At 51.3% G+C, this 27,587-nt stretch overlaps 1 protein-coding gene across 2 annotated transcripts in view; it reads right to left on the bottom strand.

The window, feature by feature from the left end:
• Nucleotides 1-27,587, bottom strand: part of CASZ1 (castor zinc finger 1) — a 163,793-nt gene that overhangs the window by 52,858 nt on the left and 83,348 nt on the right. Inside the window, exon 1 of one of the 2 annotated variants that reach the window (XM_030507632.1) lies at nucleotides 12,759-12,869. The exons of the other annotated variant lie outside the window; for it this stretch is intronic. Coding sequence (XP_030363492.1) covers nucleotides 12,759-12,777 — 19 coding nt within the window. The 5' untranslated portion in view covers nucleotides 12,778-12,869. Of the gene's footprint in view, nucleotides 1-12,758; nucleotides 12,870-27,587 lie in introns of those variants that run through there. 2 annotated transcript variants of the gene reach the window in all.

Below are 27,587 nucleotides of genomic sequence, written 5' to 3'. Positions count from 1 at the left end.
TCTCCCCACACACCCCATGCATAAACCGTGGAGGAAAAGCTGGGCGCTCTGCTCTGGTGTTCATGTCAAGAGTGCAGCCTGCCTGCACGCAGCACTGCTTGACCTTCTCCTGCCGGCCACGCTGACACCTCCAGCCGCACAAGGGGCCACTTTGCTCCCTATTTCCAGCTCCCACAGCCTGGGTCAGGGTTGACCCAAAGGAGCAGAGATCGGTACCAGTTCCCTTTCTGCTTCCCTTTGCTCAGCCTTCTCAGCTGCAGAGTTAAGCTGTGATTTTCTGGTGACAGTGAGGGGCAGTGTACAGAAACCAGCACTGGGCAGTGAATGACAGAACGTATCCTGAGAACACGCCGGGGCTCTGGGGCTGCTGCTGGGGCTTCTCCAGGAGAACAGCTCATGAACACGGGCAGTCCCCCCGTCCCCTCAAGAGAAAATAGCCACATCATCTCTGAATGGTGTGTATTTTCAGCACAGAAGGGTAATTACGGAAGGAGGGAAAGGGAAAGGAGAAACCAAGAGGAATTTTCCTCCTCAAGGGAACAGAAACTACAAGCAAAGAGGGCTCTAAGCCAGAGCGAGGTCCCTGCACAGCACAGGGCAAAGCCTGCAAGGGTGCTGCAGCAAACAGCCCATCCTCGCTGCCCTGCCTCGCTAACACAAGCCTCCCCTTCCATCCACAGCCTCTCCCCGCATCCCCCTGCAGTGTCCCCTAGTACAGGGCACAGAGGGTCCCCATCCCCTCCTGCAGACACCCCCAACTTTTCCTGTACCTCATGCAGAGGGAACCCCTCCTGGTGTCATAGCCAGGGTGGCTCTGCCTTCCCCAGAGCGTGCTCCCAGCCCCCAGGTGCCCATTTCCTCCAGCCGCGTCCTCCTGAAGAGCGAGCCCTAAAGTGTTAACGGCGATTGGTGAAATGGCACAGCAGATTGCTACAATAAATAATTTACTGATATTTATAAATATTCAAATCAGCAGGCTTCAGAAATTGAAAGGGGGGGGGGCTGAGCTGACGGGGAGGAGGGGTGTTTGGGGGGGGGGCTGACATTAATTCCCGGGCTCTCCAAATTCATTTGAGAACTGTTTCTCATTTCAAACAAATATTAAATCTTTTGGTGTCAAGCCTCCAAAATAAAATATCAAACAGAAAGTCACTACCCTCCTGGTGGCTGATGCCTTGTCTGCTGTGACACTGGGTGCCTGCGGCCCTGTGTCCACTGGGGGAAAAACCACAGCCTGCACTGACGAGTGCAGAGCCGTACCTGTGTGAGAGCCGAAGGTCAACCAGCCATACCTGTAACACAGCCCACTGCACCACCGACCACCATTCGAGACAGGAATTGCTGTTAACACCACCTACAAGACCTTGCCTTCATCTTCCAGTGGATTCTCTAAATCCCATTGGGAAGAAAGGGTTGAACGTTGGAGCAATGAAAGTGGAGCCAGGACTCCTGATCCACCATGGGAACATGACCTGGCAGTAAACATGAAGCAGGGGGTCAGGGCTCCTGACGTCCACTCTTGCTCTGGAAACAAATTTGGTTTTAGAGACTAAAGCTGGAGGTTAAAAGCCAGGAGCACTGGCTTCCAGCCTGGTTTCCAGTCATGATGTCACCATTAGTCTCCCCAGGTTTCCATGCCTTAGTTTCCCCATGCAGAGGAGGAGGAATAAGAATGATTACCCACCCTGTGGGCTGGATGTTTGCTCAGTGCTTTGAGACCTCCATATCAGCACTCTGTCACTGTGCTGCATTCTTACTGAGCCTTTTCCACCTCTGAGCATCCTACTGACCCCTCAGATGGCCAAGGGAGATGATCCTGTGTCCTCCCCTGGACCACCCCATTGGTAACGCCAAGCTCCAACATGGGATGAATTTCCCCTAGATGAGTAATGGCTTTTCTAATGCACGGGCAGGCTGTCAGCTTCCCTACTCCCAGTGTTTTATGGGTTTAACTGAACGGCTCTGAACTCCCTAGTAAGAAATAAAGTTATCCCTCAGCGTCCCTTCTAAACATTTCACTCAGTGCAAACGGTGTTTAAGAAAAATGAGGACATATTTCTTCTTAAGGATGCAGTATCCCCCTTCAGAGGCCTAATTTATGCCATATATCACTGGCCAGGGAGAGAAAGGCAGCACAGACCTCACACTAGGAGTGAGCTGGCCCTAGCACAGCCCAGGCACAGCCTCTCCTGCTGCAATGGTGCAATGGGCTGCAACTCAAAGTCCTCCAGAGTCCGCAGAGTCCCCGCTGGAGAGCAGAGCCCGGCTGCAGGCAGCAGAGCAGGACGGACACCGGCACTGCGCCTCCTCCGCTGCCGCAGCGGCATCTCCCATCTCTGACACCTCCTCTGCACCACCCCAGCCTGCATGGACCCCATCCTGCTCACCCTGCCCCACGACAGCCTCCATGCTGCCTCCTCACCTGCCGCTGACCTGCTCTGCTGCCGCTCCACCAGCTCTTCACAGGCATTTGGCACAGCTGGTGGGGAAAGTGCTTCAACCGCGAGCAAGGACAGGACTAATCCTTCTTCACAGCTCTTTAGTAACGCACGTCTGAACCTTTTCCTGAGCAGATCGCAAAAATGATCCTAAATGTGCTTTGATCTTGTCCACCCCTCCTTACTCTGAGAGCCGCCAAGGCTCTGCTGCTCACCCCCGAGTGCCCAGACAAAGCTCCTTGCCTCTGCCCTTCCCTTGCCCTGCTCTCCACTCACACACCCTGACCCTCCAAAGGACAAGAAATAAGCCCCTCTTTCTGCACAGCAGTAAGACAGGAAACTTCCAGAATTAACAAAACGAGCAGTATGGAAAGAAGAGGGGGAAAAAAACGAGTAATGGGAATCAGGAACTTTGGTTCTCCCCCCTGCTCTGCTGCTGACCTGCTTCTTTTCTTTGGGCAAATAACATCACTCAGGCTCCCATTTTGCCCTTAACCTGCTGGCTTCTGTCAGATGGTCAAAGGTTTCTTGCCTAGCTTAGCAGGCCCAGTACCTCGTTCGCAATTTTAGGTGCTACTGCAATTCAAGTAACAGCAGAGGAAAAGCAGTGATTCAGGACAGTTTGGAGCTCAAAAGTTCCTTGTGTCTCGCAGCCAATTTTCTAGTTCATCTGTCAGTGCAGGATGAGACATTTCAACAGTTTCCTCCTCTTGGTCCCATGAAAACCTGCTCTCAGAGCTCCAGCCTAATGCAGTGAGCAGGGTCTCGCTGCTCCTGGGGAGCCTTCTGTCTTCAGAGTCTTTCTTTCAGATAACATAAAGCCAAGAGGATCGGCTTTTCTGATCCAGTTTCTCCTCCTTGCCCTATTTATTTATTTATTATTAATTCTTTTAGTCCAGTTAAAAGGTTTACTATCCAGAGGAGCCTAAGTGGCCTCACTCAGCCTAAGTAACTCTATAAATCAAGCAGAACTGCTAACATCTACATCACAATCCTGCCATCAATCTCCCCACAGGTTGTGAAGAAAACCAAGGGGAAAGACGCAAAAGGGAGAGTGAAGAGTAATAGCTCATCACCATCGGGTCCCTGCAGGCTGGCTGTGGCCCTTGAAAAACTCCCTATGAAGCCAGACATGTTGTCAGGGCAACTAAATGCAAACACGGTGCCGAACTTCACCTCCTGTAGACACACATGCACACTGCAGGTGCTGTGTCAGGAGGACAGGGTGGATGCGGAGAGAGGGATGGAAGGGGTGGTGGAGAGCAAAAAGGGCTGGGAAAGCCTCTGGAAGAGGTTCTGTCATGGGATCCAGCTCCCCAGGAATGAAGAGGAGGCCAAGATGTGAGCCTCTTTGAAATGCATGCACAGACCCCTTTGTAAATGATGAAGGAGATGGGGCAGAGAAACACTGAAGTGGTAGAGAGAGAACCAGGCTTAGCTGTAAGCACCGACGTTGGGGAATTAAAAGGACCTGGGAGAGACAATGGGTTTCTAAAAGGACACAGTTTCAGAAGGGAATTGCTCAAAGTTTCATCAGTTCCTCTTGGTGACTATCTTTAATGAGTTACTCTACAGAGAATCCAAACCCACCATGACCCAAAGTCAGTGGAGAGCAGCTCCCTGGCTTCAGGCTGGGCTCAGTCATCCCTAATTGAGGGCAGGGGTTAAGTGAGCCACCTTCTAAACAAGGGTCCCTCCAAACCCTGGTGGTAGTTGGTAGGTGGTTTAAGAGCAATTTGCAATCCCTTTCAGCACTATTAAGCTCAGATCCAACAAAGAATGCAGACTCCTAATTAATTGCAGTGGGAAGTCAGGAGCTAAATGGGCGTTCGGAGCCTGAGTGCTTGTTGCATCACTAAGAAACACAGGGACAGGAAAAGTTCATTACTGTGGTCTTTCAAGGTCCTGCAAAGTAAATCAGTGTGTTACCCCACATGAGGGAAAGGAGACCTCAGCAAGAGCTGCATGACAGAGGGCAAACTCAAGCATCTCAGCCTTGCAGCTTGTTTTACATCCTCCCCACAGCCCTCGACCACTGCCTGAGCCGTATATGAGCAGGTAAAATGCTCTGGGCTTGGTATGCAAAAGGGACACTTGGATTTCTTAGGGGTTTCTATAATCCCCAAGTGGGGCTGGGAGTCTTTTCTGAACCCAAAGAGCACCCTTCACATGCAGCACTGGGAGTTCGAGGGCTCTTTAATCCCTGGAGATGCCTGGCACCTGCAAATACTGTGCAACATGGCTGGGACAAACACTTGTCCATCCTGTTTGTGTGGAAAAGGCTCACAGGCTGGCCAGAAGAGAGCTGAGCTCTGGTGTGAAAGCACTGGGATATCCCTGAGCTTGTCAACTCAGCAGTCCTGGCAGAGCTGCATGGGAGAGAAGCCGGGCTGTGGGGACACTCACCCCTCGCTTCCCAGTGCTCACACCACACTAATTCCCTGTCTTGCCTTTTGCTGCTCTCTCTTCTGGTCATTAAGGCTCATCTTCTCACCTCTCCTGTCCTTCTGAGCCCATCCATCCGCTAGCACTAGCACTGATTGTGAACACACACGTGTACAAAAACAAGGCTGTGCAGGAACACTACCACATGCAGAGGCACGCATGACCCAGCACACAAACACACACAACTGTATGCCTGTGCATGTGCTCATGGAACAGTCTGCACACAGAACACATGCTAATGCACACAAACATCCGTGTACCTGTGCCTGTTCCAAGTACTACACCCGCACACCACGGTACACACGGGTGCACAGCGACTGCACCTCCCTAGAGGCGCGCACCCGCACGCACCCACCTCTGCTCAGCCCCGAATGCACTGAGCACCCACAGACACACAGCCCACATGCAGACACGCACAGGCAGAGCACCCTGCATGCACTCACACACTCACACACGCTTTCAGCTCAAGCCCGCATGCCAGGAGCGGTTTATTCTGCAGCTTGGAGTGAGGAGACAGTGGGCTCCCAGCCGGACACTGCAGCCAGACTCGGCAGCAGGGACAGACACGCTCCCCATCCCACCACAGAGCCCCTCTTTACCCCCAGCCCAGCTGCACCTCACACCTTAAGGCAAAAAGAGCACCGGTGAGTGTCTCATTGGAGCTGGCGTCCCAGCGGAGTGTGTGTGCCGGGCAGGGGATCTCTCCCTCTCCCTCTCTCTTCCACTCGCATCTTTTCATGAACTCTATTTCTCTTTCCTTTCTGAAAACAACTGAGCTGTAAATACTGTTTAACCTTCTTCCCCCCTTCCCCCCTCCCCTCCGCACTATAAAAACACAAATATGCCATAACTCAGCTGGCTCAGCCGCCGCGCCTCCAACATGCCCTGCTCCAGGCCTCTCAGGAAGGTCATAACAAACGACTTTCCGATTCAGTGCTCCTGAAATAATTTTGTGTATTAAAACCTGAATCTGCACTTTCTGGACCGAAAGCCTCTCTTAATTATGGCAAGCGTCCTTGGGATGGACAGTGATCCTTCACCACGGCACCGCTAACCAACCGGAGAGGCTCCGGCTCCCCACCACCTCCTCCTCCTCCCGCTGCCCCCTCCCACCGCCACCCAGCCCACGGCCCCCCCCTTGCTCCCTCGCCCCCCCGCCTTCCCTTTGCCCAATCTGTTTTCAAAGTGTGTCTGTCCTTTATTAAATTGTTTTCTTTTCCACATTATCAGTTGCCATGGAGACCTCATCTCTCGGATTATTTGAATTTCATTATATCTATTGATTTGGGAGCATTTCATCTTTTTTATTGTTTTTCTGTCAATTTTCAAAACGAATAACCATCTAATTTGCGTCAGTGCTGATTATGTTTGTCCCTCAATAGAGGTCGGCAGCTGCGTCGGGGAAACAAATCAATGGGAAACCATCATAAACCTCCCCAGTACAATCTCCAGGATATGTGGGTGACATTCCACGCCTGCGAGAAACACTCATCATATCCAAACTTCTTTCTTTCTTTTTCTTTTTGCTTCTCCCCTCTCTTTCTTTGCTGTTATTCCCCCCTCGTACTCGGCTCCGCTGGCCGGTGGCGGGTCACAGTTAAAATCCTCTTTATTTTACACACATCCATGTACAATTTTGGACACACTGCATTTTCAGACAGGGAAGGGACAAGGGTGAGAAGAGGGGGAAGAAAGAATGGAAGAAAAGGATGACGAGGGAAAGAAAAAAAAGAGGAAAAGTGGATCGGGATTGCAAATTGCTTACTATTTTTTTTTATTTTTAATAATTTATGCAATTTTAAGCATTTATGTATAAATTTTTTAATAAGCCACCCTGGAGCAAAATAGCCATTAACATCCCGACGTCCTTCTGTCCAATGGGCTCGTGTGCAGGATCAATTTCCGAGAGTACTTTCCCTTTTTTTTATGACATGATAAAATGCTTTTAAAGCAACTTACACAAATATGGAAATTTTTTTCCCCTCCTCTTTTTTTTTTCCCCTTTTTTTTTTTATAACAGCCTCCACTTATTCACCAGGGAGAGCGAGAGAGAGTGTGTGTGTGTGTGTGTGTGTGTGTGTGTGTGTGTGTGCTGGGGAGGGCAGTTGGCAGAAGGATAGACCCAGCCCTAACTGGAACGGACCTGCCTGTCCTTCTAACAAGGGCATAAACTTTCATTAGCGATGCACACAGTCAAAGGCAATTTAGGGAAACGCGCTGTACAGAAAAGGAAAACCTCAGCGGTTTTTATCCAGTGGCTCCTTGGCTCCGTCCAGGGGGCTCTATCCTTGAGCTCAGCTTGTGCTCTCCAACCAAAGTGACCCCACCGGCCACGGAGAGGGGCACAGAGGGGACTGGGGGGATGCGGCTCTGGGGTCAGGGGTGCCCCGCAGCTGGTCTAGAGCAGCCAGTCAATATTAATGTCTTGATGGAACCCACCTACAAGAGGCCCAGAGGTATCTGTTGCTCTGCCCACTGCAGAGCTTCGCCCCACCAATGGGCTAGTCCTCCCCACGGTCTCTATTTTGGGTTTCTGCACACTGACAAGTAGCCTGCAGTGCCCGATGCCCCTTTGGGGCATGAGTTACAAGCTGGCTCTGCCCAGACCCGACAGATGTGTCGCTGCTGCTCCTGTTTCCACAGGGTATATAGACCGGTTATTTTTGCAGCTGGGACATGTTCAGCCTCACATAGGAACCTGGAAAATGCCATTCCTAAAGGGACTGGCACCGTGAGCCGGCGCAGCTCTGTGGAGGAGGGACACAAGCACACGACTGGAGCGGCCAATACAAGGGGATCAGTGGGAAGTTACAACCACACGTTGGAAATGAAACAAAACTATTTCTCCAGCTAACAGTTCCCTTGGCCCTCTGTCTTTGGGGCTGAAGCTTATGCACCCTGAGCCAGATACACATTGTACGTGCCCAAGCGTGGGAAGTCCCTGTGCATGTTCCTACGATTCGCTTCAACACGAAGCCCTGACGCTGGTTCTTCTACAAGAGCAGATTTCTTTACCTTTTAGTATGCCACACTTCCAGAGATAACACAGACCTGTGAATTTAATGCTACTGACAGCAGGCTTGCATGTTACTGGTACCTCACACAGACCCCAGCACACTCCCGGCCTGTGCAGCCCTGGTTGCAGGCTCACCTCATCTATGGCCTGTCCCGTGTGTGATGTCTGTGGATATGTGAACTAAAGCAGAGGGGAAAATAATATATAAAAAATAAAAAACTAAGGGGCAAGCCAATGCTCAGCTGGAAAAACACAAAGTGCCGAGAACAGCAAACCCAATCAATAACAATCACAACCCAGCAGCGGGCCAGGAAAGCATGAACCGTTTTGGCCTGCTCCCTGCATGCTCCCCCACTGGGGAAACACAGTCCCCGGGGGCCCATGACTCCATCCCCTCCCACTCCACCCTGCATTCGCCCTCACCGAAAAGCTTTATAGAATGCAAGTCCCCCAGGCTTGTTTTGGTCAGAAAATCAGCAAAGAGAAGAGAGGATCTCTGGATGGAGGAAAAGGATTCCTGGCAATGAGCTGCACCCAAGCAAGGTTGTTGATGCTATGAAAGACTGCTTCCAGCAAAAGTTCCTTACACCCCACATCCCTCCAACCACCCCTCCAAAGTTCTGTGCTGCCCAGAGGACTGGCACTGCCTGGGACCAACTTCGGGAGGGGGAAACATGGAACCTGTCAGGGAAAAGGTGGGAGATCTCCCGTCTCCCAGTCTAGCATCACTCCTCAGGATAGATTTTGGGGATTTCACTGTAGCAGCAGAGAGGTCAGCAGGAGTTGAAGGTTTTCAGATTGTATATATCACTCTATATGGTCTTGTCTATAGTGAGTGCTAAATATAGCCACGCCAAACCTGGAGGTGACTTGAGTGCTGTGGTGCAGGGACATCCGCCACTGCACAGGCACTCTCCACTACCTCAAAGCAATACAGATGTCACAGTCACAACCCAAACTCGAGGATGCCTCCCACTGCCAAGAGTATGAGCCGGGTTCTCTCTCTCCCTGTCCCCCTCTCATAACCATAATGGTTCCTCCTTTTGAGTGATGACCAGTCAAAATAAGGAAAAATATAGCTTTAAGGTCCATTTCTCCATGGGATGTTGGACCCTCTTATCTATGGCACACCAGCATCTGCTTCAGCATAGCTACTTAAAAACTTCAGTGGTGGAAGAAGCTCTGAATTGAAGGGGAAAGTCTCTTGTGTGGGTCAGAATAATTAGACTGAGCTCAAATTGGCTTTAGGCATCTGCTGCTGCCTCTGAGCAAAATCAAGCCATGTTGCTTCCATCAGCATCTCTCTGCTGTTAGCCTTACCCTGCAGAACAGAGGGGACCACATACTGCCTTGTGTAGGGCATCTCTGGGAACAAGACTTGCTCCAGCAGAAGCCATAAAGCCTTCTTATCCAGCTCTCATTAAAGCCAAGAGAAAAGAGGCCAGACAGAGAGATTGAGATGAGCCATTTCCCCAACAAACTTGCTTCCCTTTTTCATTCGCTCCTTTCTTTTTTTTCCCCCTTTAACTGTCATTAAAATAACAAGTTTCTGTTACAGTCTAAACATTCCCACATTGTATAAAGGGTTATGTTACACTAGAGTCACTGCCGGGCCCAGTGTTTGCACAGAAACCTCACTGCAGGTCCCCCCTCCTGACGAAGTGACTTATTAAAGTTTAAACAGTAATTAACAGAACAATAAAAATAAAGGGATGTTTGGGGAGTCGTAGTGCACACAGGGTTTTTGGCAGTGCCAGCACTTTTCAGTGCCCTGCGCTGGCAGAAAACACGCCTGCAAAACCAGTGGGAGAGATGGTGTGCTCAAAGGTATGATCCCAGCACCAGGGTGCAGAGAGCAGCAGACAACAGTGAGAGGGAAGGGGGGATGCTGAAGGGCCACTTGGAATTGGTGCTCACCACCAGGCCTGCATCTGTGTATGTGCCACACAGCACCGAGAGCCTCCCTGTTCTCTGATTGTGCTGAGGTAGCCTGGACAAGCCCCCAAAATTTGGGGAATTGTGTGTCTGAAACAAGACCTGGGATTTGGGGAAGTAGCTCCGTTACTTTAAAAGAGAGTGGCAGGGAGGAAACAGCAACCACAGAGCAAACACCTGGGAAAATCTTGCAACAGGGAGAGCTTCTACAAGAGACCCCAAGAGCAGCCCCCTTGCTTGGGAGCTTGGAAACCAGACAGAATAGGGGCTCATAGGGGCTGATCCTGTGCAGGTGTGGGGAGCTCTGAGCTGCAGATCCAACAGTGTGTTAGGAATTCTGGGGTCATTCCCTCCTGAAACATAGTCAGTCAGGACCACAGCACCACACACTAGAGCCTAACTCGCTATGCGGGACCACAACATTGACTCTCCCACCAGAGCAGAACTTCTCCAACCTATGTGAAATTGGCTGTTCAAGGCTTCCTTTATAGGAACGAGACTGCTTTCCTTCTGTTTTGTTCCCATTCCAGTCACCTCCCTTGCCCAGGATGAGCTCTAGAGCATGTGGGTAGAGTTTAAGCTTAGGTTGTCAGCCCTCCCTGTTACCTCCCTGTACCCTCCCTGTTACATGCAGCAATGCAGAAAGATCTCATTTGAAGATATTTTTGGTGCCTATTGTAACTATTCTCAAATGTTTGCCTCAGTAGCTCACAGTGCTCGTTGGCTCTAGCCCTGATGTGTGACTCAATACACACAGCATTGTGCAGTCCCATGTTTGCTAAATCTCTTCCAGTACAACTGCTCAGTTTGCAAATAAAAAGACAGCTCCGTAAGGGTGTATCTCCTGTGCAGAGTGAACTTGGGGAGTGCTGCCTCCCATAAAGCTGTCCCTCAATTCTGGTGCTTTGCTGGACAGCCCAGCGAGGAGCAGTGTGGCTCTCACCCAGGCTGCGGAGCTGCCCCACTGCTGCAAGGACACATGTGGAGCCCATCCAGCACCAGCTATTCCCAGTGTCCCCACAGCTCCCCTTCCCTCCTCTGCTGGGGTGCAGGAGGAGGAAAATTCTCCCAGATTCTGCTGCTAATGGAGTCTGCAGCAGCTCTATGAACAACACCAGGAGATGCCCTCAGAAACCCCAGTATCTCACCAGTACCAGTCACCCAAGTGCCTGCTCACACCTCCAGGATGTGAACCTGCCAGCTCAGTCCTGCAAATGCATTCTGCAATGAAAATGTACTCCAAATGCCACAGGGCTGGCTTCGGAGCAGTCCATCAAGTGGATTCCTCTTCAGTTCCCTCAGTAGTAAGGAGAACTCTGCTTTCTCAATGGAGAACTAACCAGCTTGTTTCTGCAGCTGCTATATTGGCACTGCAGGGCAAAGACACATTTCAAGCTCCTCCAAGTCAACAAGTCTCATTCTACTTCCAGCAGCTCAGTGGTATCCAGCTCAACACGATCACTTACTGACAAATATCCATCAACAGGAGAACAGCCACAAATATTGAGAAGGGATCCTGACTGCTCTGCTACTCCTGCCCTCCCACCACAAACACCATCGAGTCCCTGCCCTTGGGCTTGCTGAACAACCCACTTCCCAGGCTTTGCTCTCTCCATAGGACATGGGGCTGGCATATAAGGTTCAGAATTAATGAAACCAGGACCTTGGCAACCTCAGTGATTTTACTGCATTCTGGTGCAAACTGATCAACTTGCATAGTGCTCCAGTGAGGATGTCAGATGGTAAGAAGGGAAGGGAGAGGTGAGTGGGAGACATGCTGATGCCCATTTTCTTTACATCTGTGATTTAACTGGGCCCCAGCAGCTCATCTGCAAGTGTGACACTTGTCTCTCCATGCCCCCTCACTGCCCTGCACCCTGTTCAGCACCCACTTCACTGCTCAGCGTGTCTTCACAAAAGCCTGTCCTGAATCCTCATGAGGGCCTCAGGTCCCACTGCCAGCGATGTAAATGGGATGACAGATACATCACCAAACACACCCTTGTTTGGCCAGCCACACTAATGCCCTCTTATCCCCAAACCTTCCATTGCAATGTTTTTATTTTCTCAGTGGCTTCTCTGCCTCCATGGGAAATTACGGAAAGGAAGAGTAATTGACTTGTTCAGACTTGCTCTTGAGACAGTTTCTACAGAAGGCCCCTGAATCCACTGCAAGCCAGGCAGGGCAACCTCCGCCTGAAACCCCCTGATCAGCTGAGCCACTGGCTCCGGCTTTTCCTTCCCCTCATTGCCCCAAGCCAGCTGGATGCACAGGAACAGCATCCAGGATTCAGTACTGGAGCAAGGTGCTCCAGTGTGTGAGAGCCAGCAGCTCCATGGCCTGAACTACTCCCCAGGAAAGGTGTCCCTGCCATGCCTCACTCCTGGAGATCTCTGCACATTCCCAAGGTTTCTCTGCACTGATGTGAGCTGAGCTGCCCATCCGCTTTCTGAAGGACTCTCCTGCCCCACAGACTGAGGGTGAGCAGTTCATTTCCAGTCCTGAGAACTAGCAAGCAAAATCAACATGTCAGATACCCCAGATGCTCTCAGCCTGGTGCCCAGCTCTCCCCTTCCATCCCACCAGGCTCGATCCCTCTCTGGCTGTTCTTCTGCTCATGTCACTCTGCTAAGCTCAGAGCTGGTTTTCCCAGCTGACACCATGTCAGTGATGGGAGAACTGAGCTTATGCCTTTCCACTGCCACTCACATCAAACTGAGAGAAAGACACACCACCCAAATCTGAACTTTTCATCCCATTCACCCAACTACAGGATGTTTTCCAGCTCCTGGCTGTGCTGGAGTCAGGGCCTCTCCAGGCTCATTTGCAGTGAGAGTGGCAGTGCTTGAGAGAGAAAGTATGTTGAACAGGTACAAGTAGGTGCAAACAGAACAAGAGAAGGTGCCCCCAGGTCAGCACTCACGTGCATTTTCCTCGGCCATGTCTGAGGAGCCTTGGAGTCAGCACAGAGCACAGCTTTGCATGGGGGTCTCAAATATTTTCACAGTGCAGAAAGACTGTCCTGTGCACTTCCTTTTCCAACACGTCGTTCAGGAGGCCTCTACAGCAATGCCAGTAACTGCCTGTAGGGAATGTTATGTTAGAAAATTATCTAATGCACTCTTAATCATCTGGTCTTGCAATCTACACAAGCAACCACCACAGTATGACCCTTCTTCCAAACACCACTGACTTTATACACCATTATCAGTGGTAGCTTGGTCCACATCCCAGAATTCAAGCTCTCTTGGTTAACAGGCCATGAAATTATTTAGGCTATTCTTGATATTACATTCTGTTATTTGTAATTAACACAGAAGATCAGAAGTGCCGCAACCTGCAATCCCCATATTTTGCTGAATACAGAGGAGGCTGAGTGCTTCGAAGCACTTGGTCCTCACCTAACTCTCCTTCTGCTGGGTTTATAGGAAGCCAACACTTCAGAGCAGCTCTATCCCACAAGGAAAGGGTTTGATATTGTCAGAGATTCTAATCTGCATGTATTTGGAATACAATCTGGGAACCAGCACTCCAGAATCGGGTCTTACCTCCTTTTTTTGGAAAGGACTTTTAAACAAAAGGGAAAACCCTGCCAGCACACTGAGCATTGGGTGCTATCTTCAATCAGAGAAGCCTAATTATACCCATTATCCTGATGAGGAAGCACTGGCACAAAGATAGGCATTCGCATGGCTACAGATACAAAGCAAATCAGTGGCAAAGCAGGAATTAAACACAGGAATCATGGTGCTGAGCTTATCACCCACCTCAGCATAGCCACATGCAGCTGGCCATGGACTAGACCATGTCCTACCCATGTCCAGCAGGTTACAGAGGTGGTGAGGTGCCCTCCATACACCTAAATCACAGGGTGAAAGCTTCAGTCTCAGTGCTGAGATGGTTTGGAGCTCTGGGACACACAGGGAATGGGTCACATAAGCTGGCCCATGAAGAACAGTCACTCAGCTCACTGTACTGGAGACAGACTGGCAAGCCTGCGGACACTCAAGAGCCAGAGCACCAGGTCTGAGCCACCAAGACATGCCACAACCACGCAGACTGTGGCAGGGATGAATCATCTGCTCCTCCTTCTGAAGCAGCTTAATCAACTTCCCTGGATGCGGATCCTTGCAGCAAGGACCAGCCTACGTATTAATGGTCCCCTAGCACTTAAAGCCCAGAGCTTTTCCTTGGCACCAGGGGCCAGCACTTGCCCTGCACTCTCCCTGCCAGGTGCTGGGTGCTGCGTCTAAGAAAGGCTGCAGAATCCCTTGGGATTGAGAGTCATTACATAAACAATACAATAGGATCACGGGCTGTAATTGTAAAAGCGCCTGAGGTCTTGGCACTGAAATCTGTCTCAGCAAAGGCCTCTAAATGGAGACCCAAACAAAACAAACAAAAGCCCCAACTCTGTCAGCACTTAATGAATAAATAATAAATAATAACCCTAAGAGCCAGTGTAGCAGGACAGATGTGAGGCACCAGGGCAGCTCTAAGGGAACGCTGAACCTACAGCAGTTGCCCTCCCTTCTTCCCCAGTCTCTATCACATTGAGCTCAGGTCTCCAGGCACCTGCAGGGTTAGGTTCAGAGGGGGAACCTGGATCTCTGTCAGGAGTGTGCATCCCCGAGTAAGATATATGATAATGTAATTCTTATGCCCCTGGATCAGGACCTTCACCTGCTAAGTGAGCACGCACGTACACCAAGCCATGCCTAGCTCTTACTGCAGCATCTCTCTTCAAGTGCTAAAGGCAAAAAGCAGCAGATGGAGCTGAGCAAGGGAATCCAGATAGGTGTGAGTCCAAAGCCTCTCCCCAACACCATTATAGTCTTGACTCGAGTCCCCAACTTGTCCCATGCAAGCCGAGCTCCTGGCAGGACACGGGAAGAGCTGCCTGGCAGGGACATGGGCTGAAACAAAGGGCCTAATTTAAGTATTTTTATAACTCGGTACTTGTGACAGTGGGTTTAGCAGTTGCCAGCCATCTGGAATAAAGAATTACAGCCACCTCCCCATAATCCTATATTGCCTAAACCCTAAAGCTGGTTATGGTGCAAGGATGAGGCAGCAGGTTGGGAGGAGGCAATGATGGGAGCTGGGGGTGGAGAAAGGACCGCAGGAAAATTACCAAACTTATTCCTTTTCCCTGTGAGGCACTGGGTGGTCCCAGATGTGCCACAAGTATTTTTGCTGGGAATCAAGAGACGACAGGATGAAGAGAAAGGGGGGAGAAGGGAGACAAGGAGTCCTCCATGACCACACAGTCGCATGCACCACACACACACGCACACAGAGGCTTACTGGTCCGCGCAGGGCTGTCAGGTAAATTAGATCTGAAAGCTGACAATTTCTGACCATATTTCCTTGATTATTTCAAACAAATGCACACCAGCCGCTGTAAGGAGATTAAAGTGACATAAACGTCCCGAGTGGGAGGAGGGAGGGCAGAGAATTCAGGTCACCCCCATCCGTCCCCCATTTGACAGCCGCTATATCGCTATCCAATCCAATAAAAAAATCCCCCCCTTTTGCTTTAATTAATTTTACAGCTAGCTTGCTTAATTACTTTCAATCAAAATCCTCCTGCCATCGCAAAATTAGAGATGGTTGAGCTCCATTAGCCTAAATTCTTCATTTCCATATAGAAAGAGGCTCCCTCGGCAAAGCCAACAGGGCTCCCTCCTATCCAAGCTGCCATCGGACAGATGCCTGTCCCTCTGTCTGTCTCCAGCTCCTTGGGAGAAGGGGGGAGGAGAAGGATACAGTCTTGTTCCCACCAGCCCCTTTCATAAAGCAGTTCCTTAGAAGCCAAGGGCATGGGAGGCCTCTCTGCTCACAGCACAGACCATGAGAGGCGAGAAGGATAGCCTGCCCTCATGGCCTTCCTCTGGCCATGCTGGAACCAGCATTTCCATGGCTGCATGAGGAAGCTAGGATAGCACACAGCTTCCTTCTGCTGGGATTCCTGCTGCAGCTGCCAGCACTGGGGATGAGATGTGGAAGAGGGACACATCTCCTGCTTGGGCTGGACCAAGTGCTGCCACTGTCATCCCACACATCCATGCAGGCACCACTAACTCAAGTTGTTCTCTGCTGGACATATGGAAAGGGCATCGAGGGGACACAGGGGCAGATCATTTTACATCTGCCTGCTATGGGCTTTGGTACCTTTTTTCAGAGCATCTGGCACCAGCCACTGTCAGAAACACAGCACGGTGGACCACGGAGCTGTGACTTTCCTGTAGCTCCTGTAGGCACCTTTAGCACCTCTCTGCTGCAAACGCAAACCATGAACTGTCCCAGTTTGGGTTGATCTGATCGCAGTCCCAACTGGCCTCACATCCATGAAACCTCCTCAGAAGAGCAGGGAGTGGCAGCAATAAAGCTATACAGAGCTGGAAAGGAGACAAGAACTCCAAGCGGGTGGAGAGGATGGGTGCAGGAGGAAACCTTGGAAGGAGCTGGGTACACTGGAAGTGGAGGAGCAGAACCAGCTCCTCTCAAAGGACCACAGGAACTGGAAAGAATTACCCAGACTGCTCTGGTGGATCACACTGCAGCATGTTCCCTCCCATGTCCCCCAGTTTCCTATGGTCTCCTCCTTTCCCATCTCCCCACACTGCCTGCAGAGCAACGGGATTCTATGTACACTCCACGCTCCACGTAGGTACTGAACCTGGAGCTGCAGGAAGGTCACACCAGCACCTTGGTCTCTGCACCTTCCTAGCCCTCGGAAAGCTCCAGGGGATGCTTATGGTAAGCACAAGAAGCCTAACCACCCCCCCTGTCCCGACTCCAGGGAGGACAGGTCAAACCCTTGCTGCTTTAGAACAAAACGAAGAAGAGGCAAACACAGACCTATTTTGTTTATAAGCTTAAAACTGAATCCAATGGCGCATCTACCTGGGGATTTTAGATTAAATGGTTTAAGAAACTCAAATAGGCTTTTTAATCCGGTCAAATAAAAAGAGCCCCAAAGAAGCAAAGAATTCACCCTGCCGAGCCTCACGCCTGTGAAGACAGCCAGGCAAGAACAGCTTCCTTACTCCCTGCAACTCCTCCCCACCCTGGCATGGCACATAATGTATTTGCCAATATCTGGAAGCTCAGGAAACACCCTGTTCAGGGCTCGTGCAGGCTTCACTTTCCCATGGACGACCCATTTCCATCCTGCTGTATAACACTGTCTTCATCCCTTACACTGCTCATGTGGGCCCTTCCCCCAACACATGGCAGGCCCTGAGCACAGCGCCAGCCCTGGTTACACCACCAGCACCAGCCAAAAGCAATCCAAGAGAAGGCACCAAAACCCCTAATCCCCGTTCAATAGACACATTTATGGACTGTCTTTCATACAAACTACCTCCCTGCATGTTCCACAAGAGATAGGTGAGAAGATGAGGGGCTGAGCAGCCATGTGCTCACGAGATGCAGAATGAGGACCGGCAGGGTCTGCCCTGAGAGCAGGAGCAGGACAACCAGAAAAGGTCCGATGGATGGAGACCAACGCTACATGGACTTGGGGAGTTTGATGAGCTGAACCCTGATGAGGAGCAGGAAGCAAAGAGGCTCTCTTCTCTGCTGGATGACCACTTCTCATAGAACCACAGACCGGTTTGGGTTGGAAGGGACCTTAAAACTAATCTGCTAGACACCTTCCACTAGAGCAGGTTGCTCCAAGCCCTGTTCAACCTGGCCTTGAACTCTTCTCCAGGACTTCTAGCTTCATGTCTTCTCCCAGTATCACATCTTACCAACTTCCCAACAGAAACTATCCCCCACCGCTGCTGTTCAGCTCCGGAAATGCTCCGAACCAGCCTTCCCCTGCACATGCTCTGCAATAAAATTCCCGACTTGTGTCTCGCCTGCTCCAATGCTCAGAGCAGCTGGACAATAGAACAGAGAGGCCCTAAATCCACCAGACTCACCCTAAATAGCAATGGCCCATAATTTCGCCTGACATTCAGGAGCTTGTTATTCTTTCCCCTCGTCGCCTGGCTGGAGCTGTTCAGACCCATCAGTGTTATTCTATGCATTAAATGGGAAAAAAAACAACAACCCAGAGAGTTTCCAAGCCTGCCCAGTAAGAAGGGAAGAACATCCCTGGCTGTGCTGGTGGAGGGAGAACAGGAGAAACCAATGCTTCAAACCCAGACTCTACATGCAGGGGAACACCAAGCAGTGGGTCCTGCTGAGAACCCCCAGCAGAAACACACACTTACCCTTTTCTCTGTGTCCATCCCTAGCAAGGGAGCTCAATCTCTCCCAGCTCTTCCTTCCAGCCTCCCATCTGGAGCCCGGGAATGCTGCTGCACACTCCTCCCCACCACCCCGGAGTGTGGGGAGCTTTAACCACAACAGTTTGGGGTTTGGGTTTTTGTTGTTTCTTTTCCAGGCTGGCTCCAGCTGATTAAGGACCTGCAACAGGATGTAGGGATTACAGCAAGCCCTGGCTGCGGATCAGCTGGGGCACAGAGCCAAATGAGAGAGCGAGGATTGCCCCCAGCCTGGCTGCCAAACCGGCACTCGTCCTGCTGGGAGGCTGGAGCCCTGCGCTGGAACAAGGCCCCTGCCCTCGCTGGCTCCGATGGGGAATGGCCTGAAGCCCACACTGACAAACGTGCCCACACGGAGGGCAGGGGTGTGAGGATGAGGGAGCTGTGGTTTACAGGGCTTGCTGGAGAGAGGAAAATCCCTTATGGCCTCGCTCTTTGTGCCTTCATCCCCAGCAAAACAGAGGTGTGAGGGGACAGGCACATCCCCACCTCCCACCTTGAGCAGCCCGAGCTGGAGATGCCCTGTGATTCCCCAGTTCCTCTGCCGCGGTCAGCACCATGTGGAGCTTCTAGCGGGTATCCTGGAATAATACACAGCAAACTACTCTGTGCTGAGTTTTTAATCCAGGAAGAAGTGATCAGGGAAGGCAATAATCTCAGTTGGCACACAGAGCACAGCAGGATCTTGCTTCTGGGGAGGCATCAAGAGCAGAATTAGCTTCAAGGAGACTCTGGAGGTTTTCCTTCCTTCTGCTAACACTGAACCCTGCCTGGACCAGCAGCAGCCCCCAGCATCTTTCTGAAGTGCCCGTCACTGCAATATCCAACTGCTGTTGTCCCCTAGGGGACATTCCCCCCCATGCTTGGGTTTTCCAAGCCCCTCTTGGACAGCAGCAAGAAGGACAGAGGCAGGGAGAGCAGCTTCCTGCTCTGACCTGAAGCTGTGAGCCTCAAGTCCTGTTTTAACCAGGTCTGGCAGAGCTGCTGCCTCGTCTCCCAACCCGCCACCTCGGAGGGGTAATTTGCCAGCCCTTTCTCGGAGAGCTCTGTGGAAGCACTCTCCAGAGCCCGAGTATGCTTCCCCTTCACAGCCAAATCCTGCAAGCTTCACACTGGCACATCTCCCCCTCCTAGTGACCCCCAGGCTCTGTCTGAGTAAAGGAAGTCATGAAGATGCCAGGATTTGGTCCTCTTTTCCAAGTGCTCCCTGGCAAGACCCGGCAGTAAGAGGGGGAAGCTGCTCGGAGCAGCAGGAGGGGGTGGAAATCTGTCTGGCAGCAGCAGCAGCAGCGCAGAGACTCCTTAGTGCTGCCCACCAGACTCATCGTAGCAGAGAAACTCTGGAGTCAGCTCCTGCTGGCCCGGGGCTGCGGGGGGAAGGCAGGAGTTGATATTGCAGGCGGAGGCCACTGGGATACCATTGAAAGCTGCTAAATATGACCAGGTTAGCACTTTAGTCTTTAATGGCAGGTCACCATTAATAAACCCAGGGCCCCAGGGTGCAGTTCAGAGCCTCCCTACAACCCCCCCTCCCCGAAACACTCATTTCATTAACTTCACTGTGCGCGGTGCTTGCTTGGCACCTACCAGCGGTTTGGTAGGCAGAGGGTTTGCAGGGGTTAAGGACATCTTACATGAGCTAACCACTCTCTCCTGACATGATGGAGCAGGGAAGCTGCCTGCATAACACCCCACTGCTCCCCTCTGCCTCCAGTTCCCCTAGTTCACGCTGGAGACCAGCCCATAGCTTTTGGACCTGCACAGATGGGACACCCTGGAAAGCCTCCTGAGGGAAGTAGCAAGCACTGTCCTGGGTCCACAGCCAAGGGGCTGAGCACTGGCAAAGGACAGCGAGAAATGTGGTTCCTAACCCCAACCCTGGCTCTGAGTCCCAATCTGGCCTTGAGGAAGTCATTTATGTCACTGTGCTTTCCCGATCTGTGGAAGTATAGTAGCACTGAGGGCCACAGCAGGGAGAAGGGCAGAAGGAATTTACCTGGGATCCAGGCAGAGAAGAAGCCTTTGTTAAATAAAAAGACTGTGCAAACAATAAAGGCCAAATCCTGCTCTTAGGGATGCTGGAATGACCCACGGGATTGCCCCAGTGTACAAAAGGGTGATCTTGGCCACTGGCAGCAGCAGAGAGGGGCTGGCGGAGCCAGCACATGGGGGACACTCAGGCTCTGCAGTGCAGGACACAAAGGACAAAGTGAGAGGAAAGGATGGGGCTCTGCTTTCACTGTGATGCTGGCTGGTTCCTGGAGGGATGGTGGGAGGGGAGGAGGGACAAATGGATGTTCCAGCTGCCAAAAATCCCGCACCACGTCTCTATCGATCTGCCCTACTTGGCAACTCAAGCTGCAGCCACCGTCTGTGGTGCTTGATCAATAAGACCTGGGCGGGCAGGGAGGGAGAGGCACTTTTATGGGAAGGCGGGGTCTTGAGGGGGAAGTATTTTGATTTTCAGAGCGACTGCAGAGTCAGGGAAGAGAAAATACTGGGACTGAAGCTGCAGTTTAGGTTGGACTCATTTCAAATACCTGCTGAGCCCTTTACACTGGGCCCCCAGTGACCTCCTGCACATGGGAGCTGCTCCAGGCTCTGCCCTCGCTGTCCACCCATGAGAGCCTCTCGCCTGGCCTGGATGCTCCCAGCACAGATGTGGCCAGCACCGACCGTGTGCACATGGTAATCCTCCAGGAGCTCCCTACAGATCCTCCCCAGGGACCCGGGAAGAGGCAGAGACTCCCGCAGCTGGATGAGAAGGAATCCCAGCGCAGCTCAAAGAGCCTCTGGAGATACCTCAAGTCCCCAAGCGACATTCCATGATGGCTTTTGCAATGCGACTGTCGCCGAGGCCAGCCAGATGGGGAGGGTTCAGACCCTGGTCCTGACAGCCAGGCTGATTCAGCAGAGCAGACAGGCTCTGACGGGCCAGCCCACGCCACTGCATGCTGCCAAGTGGAAAGCATCACGCACTGCCCCTGGCCTCTCCATGGAGGAGATCACAGCCTGGTTACACAGAGAGAGCCAGGCAGGTCATGCACTGGGGAGCAGATGACTGCCACCAAACCCTTGTGTGTTTCTGTGCCTGAAGACCACTTTCTTATGCTCAGATCATATAGTTGGGCTATTACTACTGAGCCATGGAGATGAGGTGACCTGGTGATATGGAGGAGAGCTCTGTGTTTGAATGCTCTGTGCTGTCTTTGAATGCTCTGGTCACCCATCTTGCTCATTTTGTGCCCAAAACCCCATGAGGAGAAGCTACAAAGGCAGAGGAAAGTTCTTTTCTCATACAGAAGGCCAACTCCAGTGGCACGAGTGCCCCATCCCTAAAGCCAAGAGCCAGCAGCAGCCTGTTGGCTCCAATTAGAGCTGGCTGCAAGGGGGACGGTGCATTGGTTGTCACCTCCAAATGCCCTTTGGATAGATATGGAGAGAGAGAGAGAGAGGGAATCTGCAGTTGTTCCAACGTTTCTCGCTCAGCAGAACAACTGTTGCAGTCCTTTTGGTACAAACCCAGCAACTGTTCCCAAAAGCACAGCCTCCTCAGCTCCTGTCCTTAAAAAAAACCCCAACAACCCATCTCCAAAACGCCAGCTTCTGAGTCAGGGCAAAAGTGTTATTAACAAAAACATCACTCAGGGGTGGGACACCTGCTCCCCGACAAGCAACTGGCCTGGCTGCCCATGGTTAGGGTATTACATCAGGCCCCAAAAAGAGAAAGGCAAGGGAGGGAGAAGGGGAGAGAGTGGAAAAGAACAGACAGAGGGAGGATGACAGCAGAAGGGAGTAACAAAGACAAAGAAGAGCAAGAGAGGGGAAGCACAGAAAGAAAAGAGCAAGTGCGAGCGCATGTGAGAGACGGTGCAGGAGAGAGCGGGAGCGTGTGGGGGAGAGCAGGGAAGTGTGCTGGAAGTGGTGGTGTGTGTGCAATAAAGTGTGGGAGTGAGGATGTGTGAGAAAGACTGCGAGCGTGTGTGCATATGGCAGAGACCGGAGTTAAGAGGAGGAAGAGAAAAAGTAAAGGAAGGGGGAATGACGCCACGAAAACGCTTGGAAAAGTGTAACAAGAAAATAGGGAGGAAGAGAGGAACAAAAGGAAAAGTGAAGGCCATCATACAAATGGGTCTGGTAAAGCAAGAGAGCAAAGATAAGGGCAGGGAGGGAGGGATGGGAAGAGGAGGTGGGGGGCATTCGGGATGGGGCAGGGATGGGTCAGGAAGAGAGAGGAGAGGGAAAGGGAGAAGGGGACAGAAGAGGAAAAAAGGAATAAAAGAAATAAACAGGGGGGAGGGAGAGAAAGATGTCTATTAAAAACCTCAGTGCATAACACAAAATGTCAGGGTTTATAGCTTCATTCTTGGCATTGCTGGTACTGAGAACCCCACACAGAAATGTCACTGCTTGTCATGTTTAATCACCTGCTATTTGTTAACACCTTCGCTGCAAGGAGCCTGCCCCTCACCCCTTGCAGGCTTTCCTTTTGGAGAATAAACTGGGAAAACATGCCTCTGCCTCCCTGTTCTCTCTGGACAGCTTCAGCTAAGCCCGGAGCCAGACAGGGGAATCCAGGCAGGGCAGGAACATGGGACACAGCCCCTTGCTTTCCAGATGGGGCTTTCAGCACAGGGGGCTGCAGAGCTCCCTGGCCAGGCAGGATAGTGACAGGCACCATCGTCCATCACTGGGGAGGCAGAGGATGTGCAGACACGGGAATGGGACAGAGGATGCTCCTGGGAGCGTGGGACAATGCGAGGAGCAGTGGGGAGCAGAGTCTGGGGGATGAATTACTTCAAGGCAGAGACAGGAGACAGGAGCAAGAGGGGAAGGCTCAGCTCAGTGAACACACGTGGGTAAACCAGGGTGCATAGGCAGGGAGGAGCAGGGCACCGGGCCCTTCCTCCTGCTGCTTTACCCCCCTCTGTGCTCCCATCCCACTCATGTCCCGTGCTGAACACATAGAAATAAAACCCCTGAAATCCATGCAGGTCTGGAATTCTCCAATCTGTTTGCTTGAACAGCAACTGTCACATAAAAGCAAACATCCAAAGCTATTAAATGTACAGTTACAGTTCCTTGCCCTGGCATCTGCACTGGTGACTTTGCTCTAGTTCCTCCCAAAGCCTTGGACTCACGGCTTTTATTTATGCCGGTTTTCCCCTGTGTCAGGCACTCATGCCCCGCTGTCTGCACTTCCACCCAGCTGCATACTGTCTGTCTGACATCACACTGCACTGCTACAGGAATTATTTTGAGGTCATCTCTAAACACGACTTTTCTCCACTATTTCACGCACTCCAGCTGGAAAGAAATCAAAACCAGCTCTTCACCATGCCGCGGGGCTCTCCCATAAGAGCCATGAAAACCTAACCCTACGATTTCCAGGTTTACGGAAAGAAATCATTCCCCCCCCCTCCCCCCCAAAGGAAGGAAAATGTAAAGATGTGTATGCAAAGATCATTAGTGCAGCTCTTTTGTTTTAGGCAAAGAATGGCAATCAGCTCTTGTTTCAACACAAGTGAGGGCTCGGCACAGCCCTTGCCCCACACTCCGAAATGCTTCTGTTAGTTTGCAGCAGGTTTGAAGTGCTGATGCCAGTAAAGTCAGACTTTCCTCTCGAAAATGAAGAGAATTTGGGGAGCTGAAGCAGTGACACAGCTGGAAGGGGATACTAAATGCCTCTGAACCTTTCTCATGCACTCAAACAATACAAAATTAGCAGAAACCATCGGCTGCCTGGTGACCACCACAAAGGTTTTTGTTCCAGCAGATCTCTGGGTGCCCAGATCCCTCCTGCGACTCATGGATGGGCAGCAGAGAGCTGATGGCTGCAGCTGCAGGACCGAGGGGCTTCCCGGTGCTGGTGTCATCACAACACTAAGGACATGCAAGAAGAACATCCTGTACAGAAAAAACCACAGACCTGCAGAAACTCAGTGCTCATCTCTCTTCAATCCCTGCAATACCATTTTAAAACCCAGTTTAGATCATCCAGGACTAGGCGTGGGACTGAAGTAAAAACCTTCAAGCACAAACGAGCCAGTTATGGAAACCCAAACTCTTGGACTCACATCAGTAGCGATGGCAGCATGATCTTACCCCAATTTTTCTATGTATTTTCCTCACAACAGTGCTTTTGTGGTCTTTTCTAATCGAGATCCTTGCTAGTTTCCAAAAGCAAGTATCTACATCTCAATCTCACACACCAGAGAGACCCTATGGGTGCTGGGGAAACCTGCACTGCTGCTCCTTACCACCCTTGCACTGAGGACAGGGGCTCTCACTCCATCCAGCTCCTCTCCCAGACACCCACAACTCCCACCAAACTCCATGGATCAATCCAGGCTCTGTTTGCAAACCCAAGAACAACCAGGCTGCGACACGGCAACTGCTATCCTCTGCCAGGGGAGGGCAGGCAGAGGCTCAGCCCTCTTGGGGGACAGTGGCTTCTATCCCAAAGGACCAGCACGAGGTCCAGGAGCCACCCCAGGTCCTATTCTGGGAACAGGAACAGTACACAGAACTCTCCCGCGGGCCTTTCGCCAGGGATAAAATTCACCCTTCTGAAACCAGGCCAGGATGATCTAAAGTGACTACTGACTTTTGTTGCCCAACTTGAGTCACCTTAAATGGGCCTATTTTTCCAAGTGTCAGTGCTCAGCACAGCTGAGAATCAGGCCTCTGTGAGATGTCTAATCCTACACGTCCATGTTCTTTAACAAGAAAGACTATTCCTCTCCTGTGTGACTTCTTCCAGCCTGGCCAGGCCTTTTATCTTTTCCTCCTCTCCCCTCCCTCCTCCTTGTTCTTTTCTTTTTTTCAGCTTTTTATGAATTTCTCTCAGCTTTCCTCCCTCCTCCCCCCCCCCCCCCCCAAGGTCATGCAGCTCATTTCCACGTTGAACATTTACTCAGCAAGCCAGGTCCTTTCACAGACGCTCGCCACAAATATGCTTTCTGATAAAGTCAGGAGAAAAGAGACTATGAAGCCCAAAACAACGCCAGAAATACATAAAAAGAGCCCAAAAGTGGGGCTGTAATGGGGTAGAATATTGCACAGAGAAAGCTGCAGGTGGAACACCTTTCGAGTTAGTTTACTCCATTTCCCTGATCAGTTTCTTGCTCTCCTTGTTTGTTCTTCTGCTGTTAGGGCCACCTATATAAGGGAGACATTTAACTCTTCTCTTCATCGACAGTGAAACACCATCCTTCAAAGCCCAGAACTCTTCCAGCCCCTGGGCATCAGCTCCTTTACGACAGTGACCAGCACCTCAAACCCACCCGGAGCAGGAGAGTTTTCAGCTACGCACTTTGCTTGTTTTGCCTAAGCCCATTACTTATAAGCAGCTTGAATAAAGCATCAGGGTTTTTACCTACCCTGGGTAATACACAGCGTAGCCAGAGATCACCCAAAGGAAGGTCAAACTCCTCTTCCCGTTCCCAGGAATGGATGGGGCCCTTTGTATCAGCATGGAGAGAGGCAGCGGGTCATGGAGGATCGTTTCCAACCTGAATTACCAAGTCAGCTCACAGACCAATCCTACGGACTGGCTGGAACAAAGAGCAGCCTCACCAGGTCTATATTCTCCAGCCCAGGGCAGGTCTCCAGAGAGCAATTCCTTCGTCACTGCTCAGGGAGGTGGCAATTTTGATAAACCTCCAACTTCAAAGAAACAGAATTTGGCCAACGCAGCGTGACCCTGAAAATCCAAACCTAAGGCTTGCGGTCTCCAAGTATTCTTATTTCAATCTCCATTTGACCATCAGAGACAGCTACTGGTCCTCACATGAAAGACAGGTACTAAAAACGTCAGTTCACTCGCTAACATCCCTTAATCTGAGATCCAATGCCTCCATGGCCACTGGGAAATGATAAGGAAAAGTAACTCTGCTGGCTTTTGTAGTCACGTCATGGCTTTATGCCCAAGAGTAAATCTAGCCTGCAATGTCCCAAGGGAGACAGGCCACGAATTCCTTGCTGACAAAGTCAAGTTTGGGATAACAAGCACATAGTAACAAAAGGCTCTCACCCACCAAGACCCCTGAGGAACGCTGCATGGAGCAACGTGAGCTGCTCTGAAAGCACCCTCTTCTTCTGGAGACAGCAGGGCTCTTTGCCTGCTCCTCACTCCAGAGGAGTTGCTACTCTCCTTTTATGAGCTCTCAACGGAAGAACAGGAATCTGGGGATTCCTCCCAGCAGGAGAGCTAACTCCCAGCTGTGCTGCTCTCCACAGCATTCCCTGGATTTGTAGCTATGGACATAAGGATCATTCTCCTGGTTGAACAGCTCCCACCCCACAGTCGCCTGCTGGCAGCCCAGGGAGCACAGATCCAGATCTCCTGTTTCCATGGAGCCTGACCTTCTCCTGGAGGTTGCAGAAATACGCCCTTCCATAATAAATGCTCTACCTAGGAAAACCTCAAAGCACTGTCATGATACTCCAGGTTTAAGTAGCTAGCTGTAAATACATTAGTATTTTGAACAGTTAGCACTACAGGAGCTGTGCAGAAGCCCAGCTCTGCAGGGCTGCACTCCTCAGGGTATCAGTACATTAATAATAGCAGGTACCTTGGCAAGTACCACGGCAGAGCAATGTCTGGGTCCACCAGAATCACGGTAATGAAGCAGAAACCCCAAGTTACAAGTTTTGCCAGAGAGTCACAGCCCTGGAATAAAATACAGTTGCAAAAATACTCTGATTTCAAGTGGTTTTGACCACTCTCGACTCTGCGCTGGCAGCACAGCAATGGGAAAGCAGCACACCGGCAGCAGTGACCCTGTCCTGAGTGGCAGCATGCTCCAAGGGAGCGGTGTGGGATGCTGTGGGATGCTGGGTGGGCAGTCAGGCCCCTGCAGAGGCTGGGAACTGAGCCGGGTGGTCCCACACTGTGCTCAGGCTCCCTGGCAGGGCCCGTCTCATCTCAGTGAGTGCTGCTGCTCCCTCCCAACGCGCACATGGCTTTAATGTTTTTATTACCTGTTTGACTCGCTGCCTTATTGCTTCTCCTCTTAATGGGGCTGTAACCGTGGAAACGAGGAATAAACGGCCACCAGAAAATGAGATGATTAAACAGGTCACCCTGGCAAAACAAACTCGGTGCTCACACAGCCCAGGCTGTGAGCGCAGTGTGTGCCCAGGGAAATGCGTGGCCGGGAGGGAAGAGGACTGGGACACGCTCCTGCAAGCAGAGCACCACCGAGAGATGCCTCCTTGGAGAAGAGCAGTGTCTGCCCCAGAGGGATGACGCTCTGTGCCTCCAGGACAGGCACGTGGAAAACAGCGAGGTTTGCTCAGGGAAGATGGAAGATAGTGAGGACAGGACACAGCCATGCAACTGGGGAAAAAATAGCAACTATGAGGATTATAAATAGGCTGGACTGAAAACACAAGTCTGAGACAAGTTGGTGTCCTCTGTTGTCCCCGTCTCTGGCATTGCCTACGCGTGCCTCATGGCAGCTCCC

Source organism: Strigops habroptila, chromosome 16 (assembly GCF_004027225.2).
Source record: "Strigops habroptila isolate Jane chromosome 16, bStrHab1.2.pri, whole genome shotgun sequence".
NCBI classification, from domain to species: Eukaryota; Metazoa; Chordata; class Aves; order Psittaciformes; family Psittacidae; genus Strigops; species Strigops habroptila.
The sequence above is the reverse complement of the archived record's forward strand: the minus strand, read 5'-3'. Positions and strand labels throughout refer to the sequence as shown.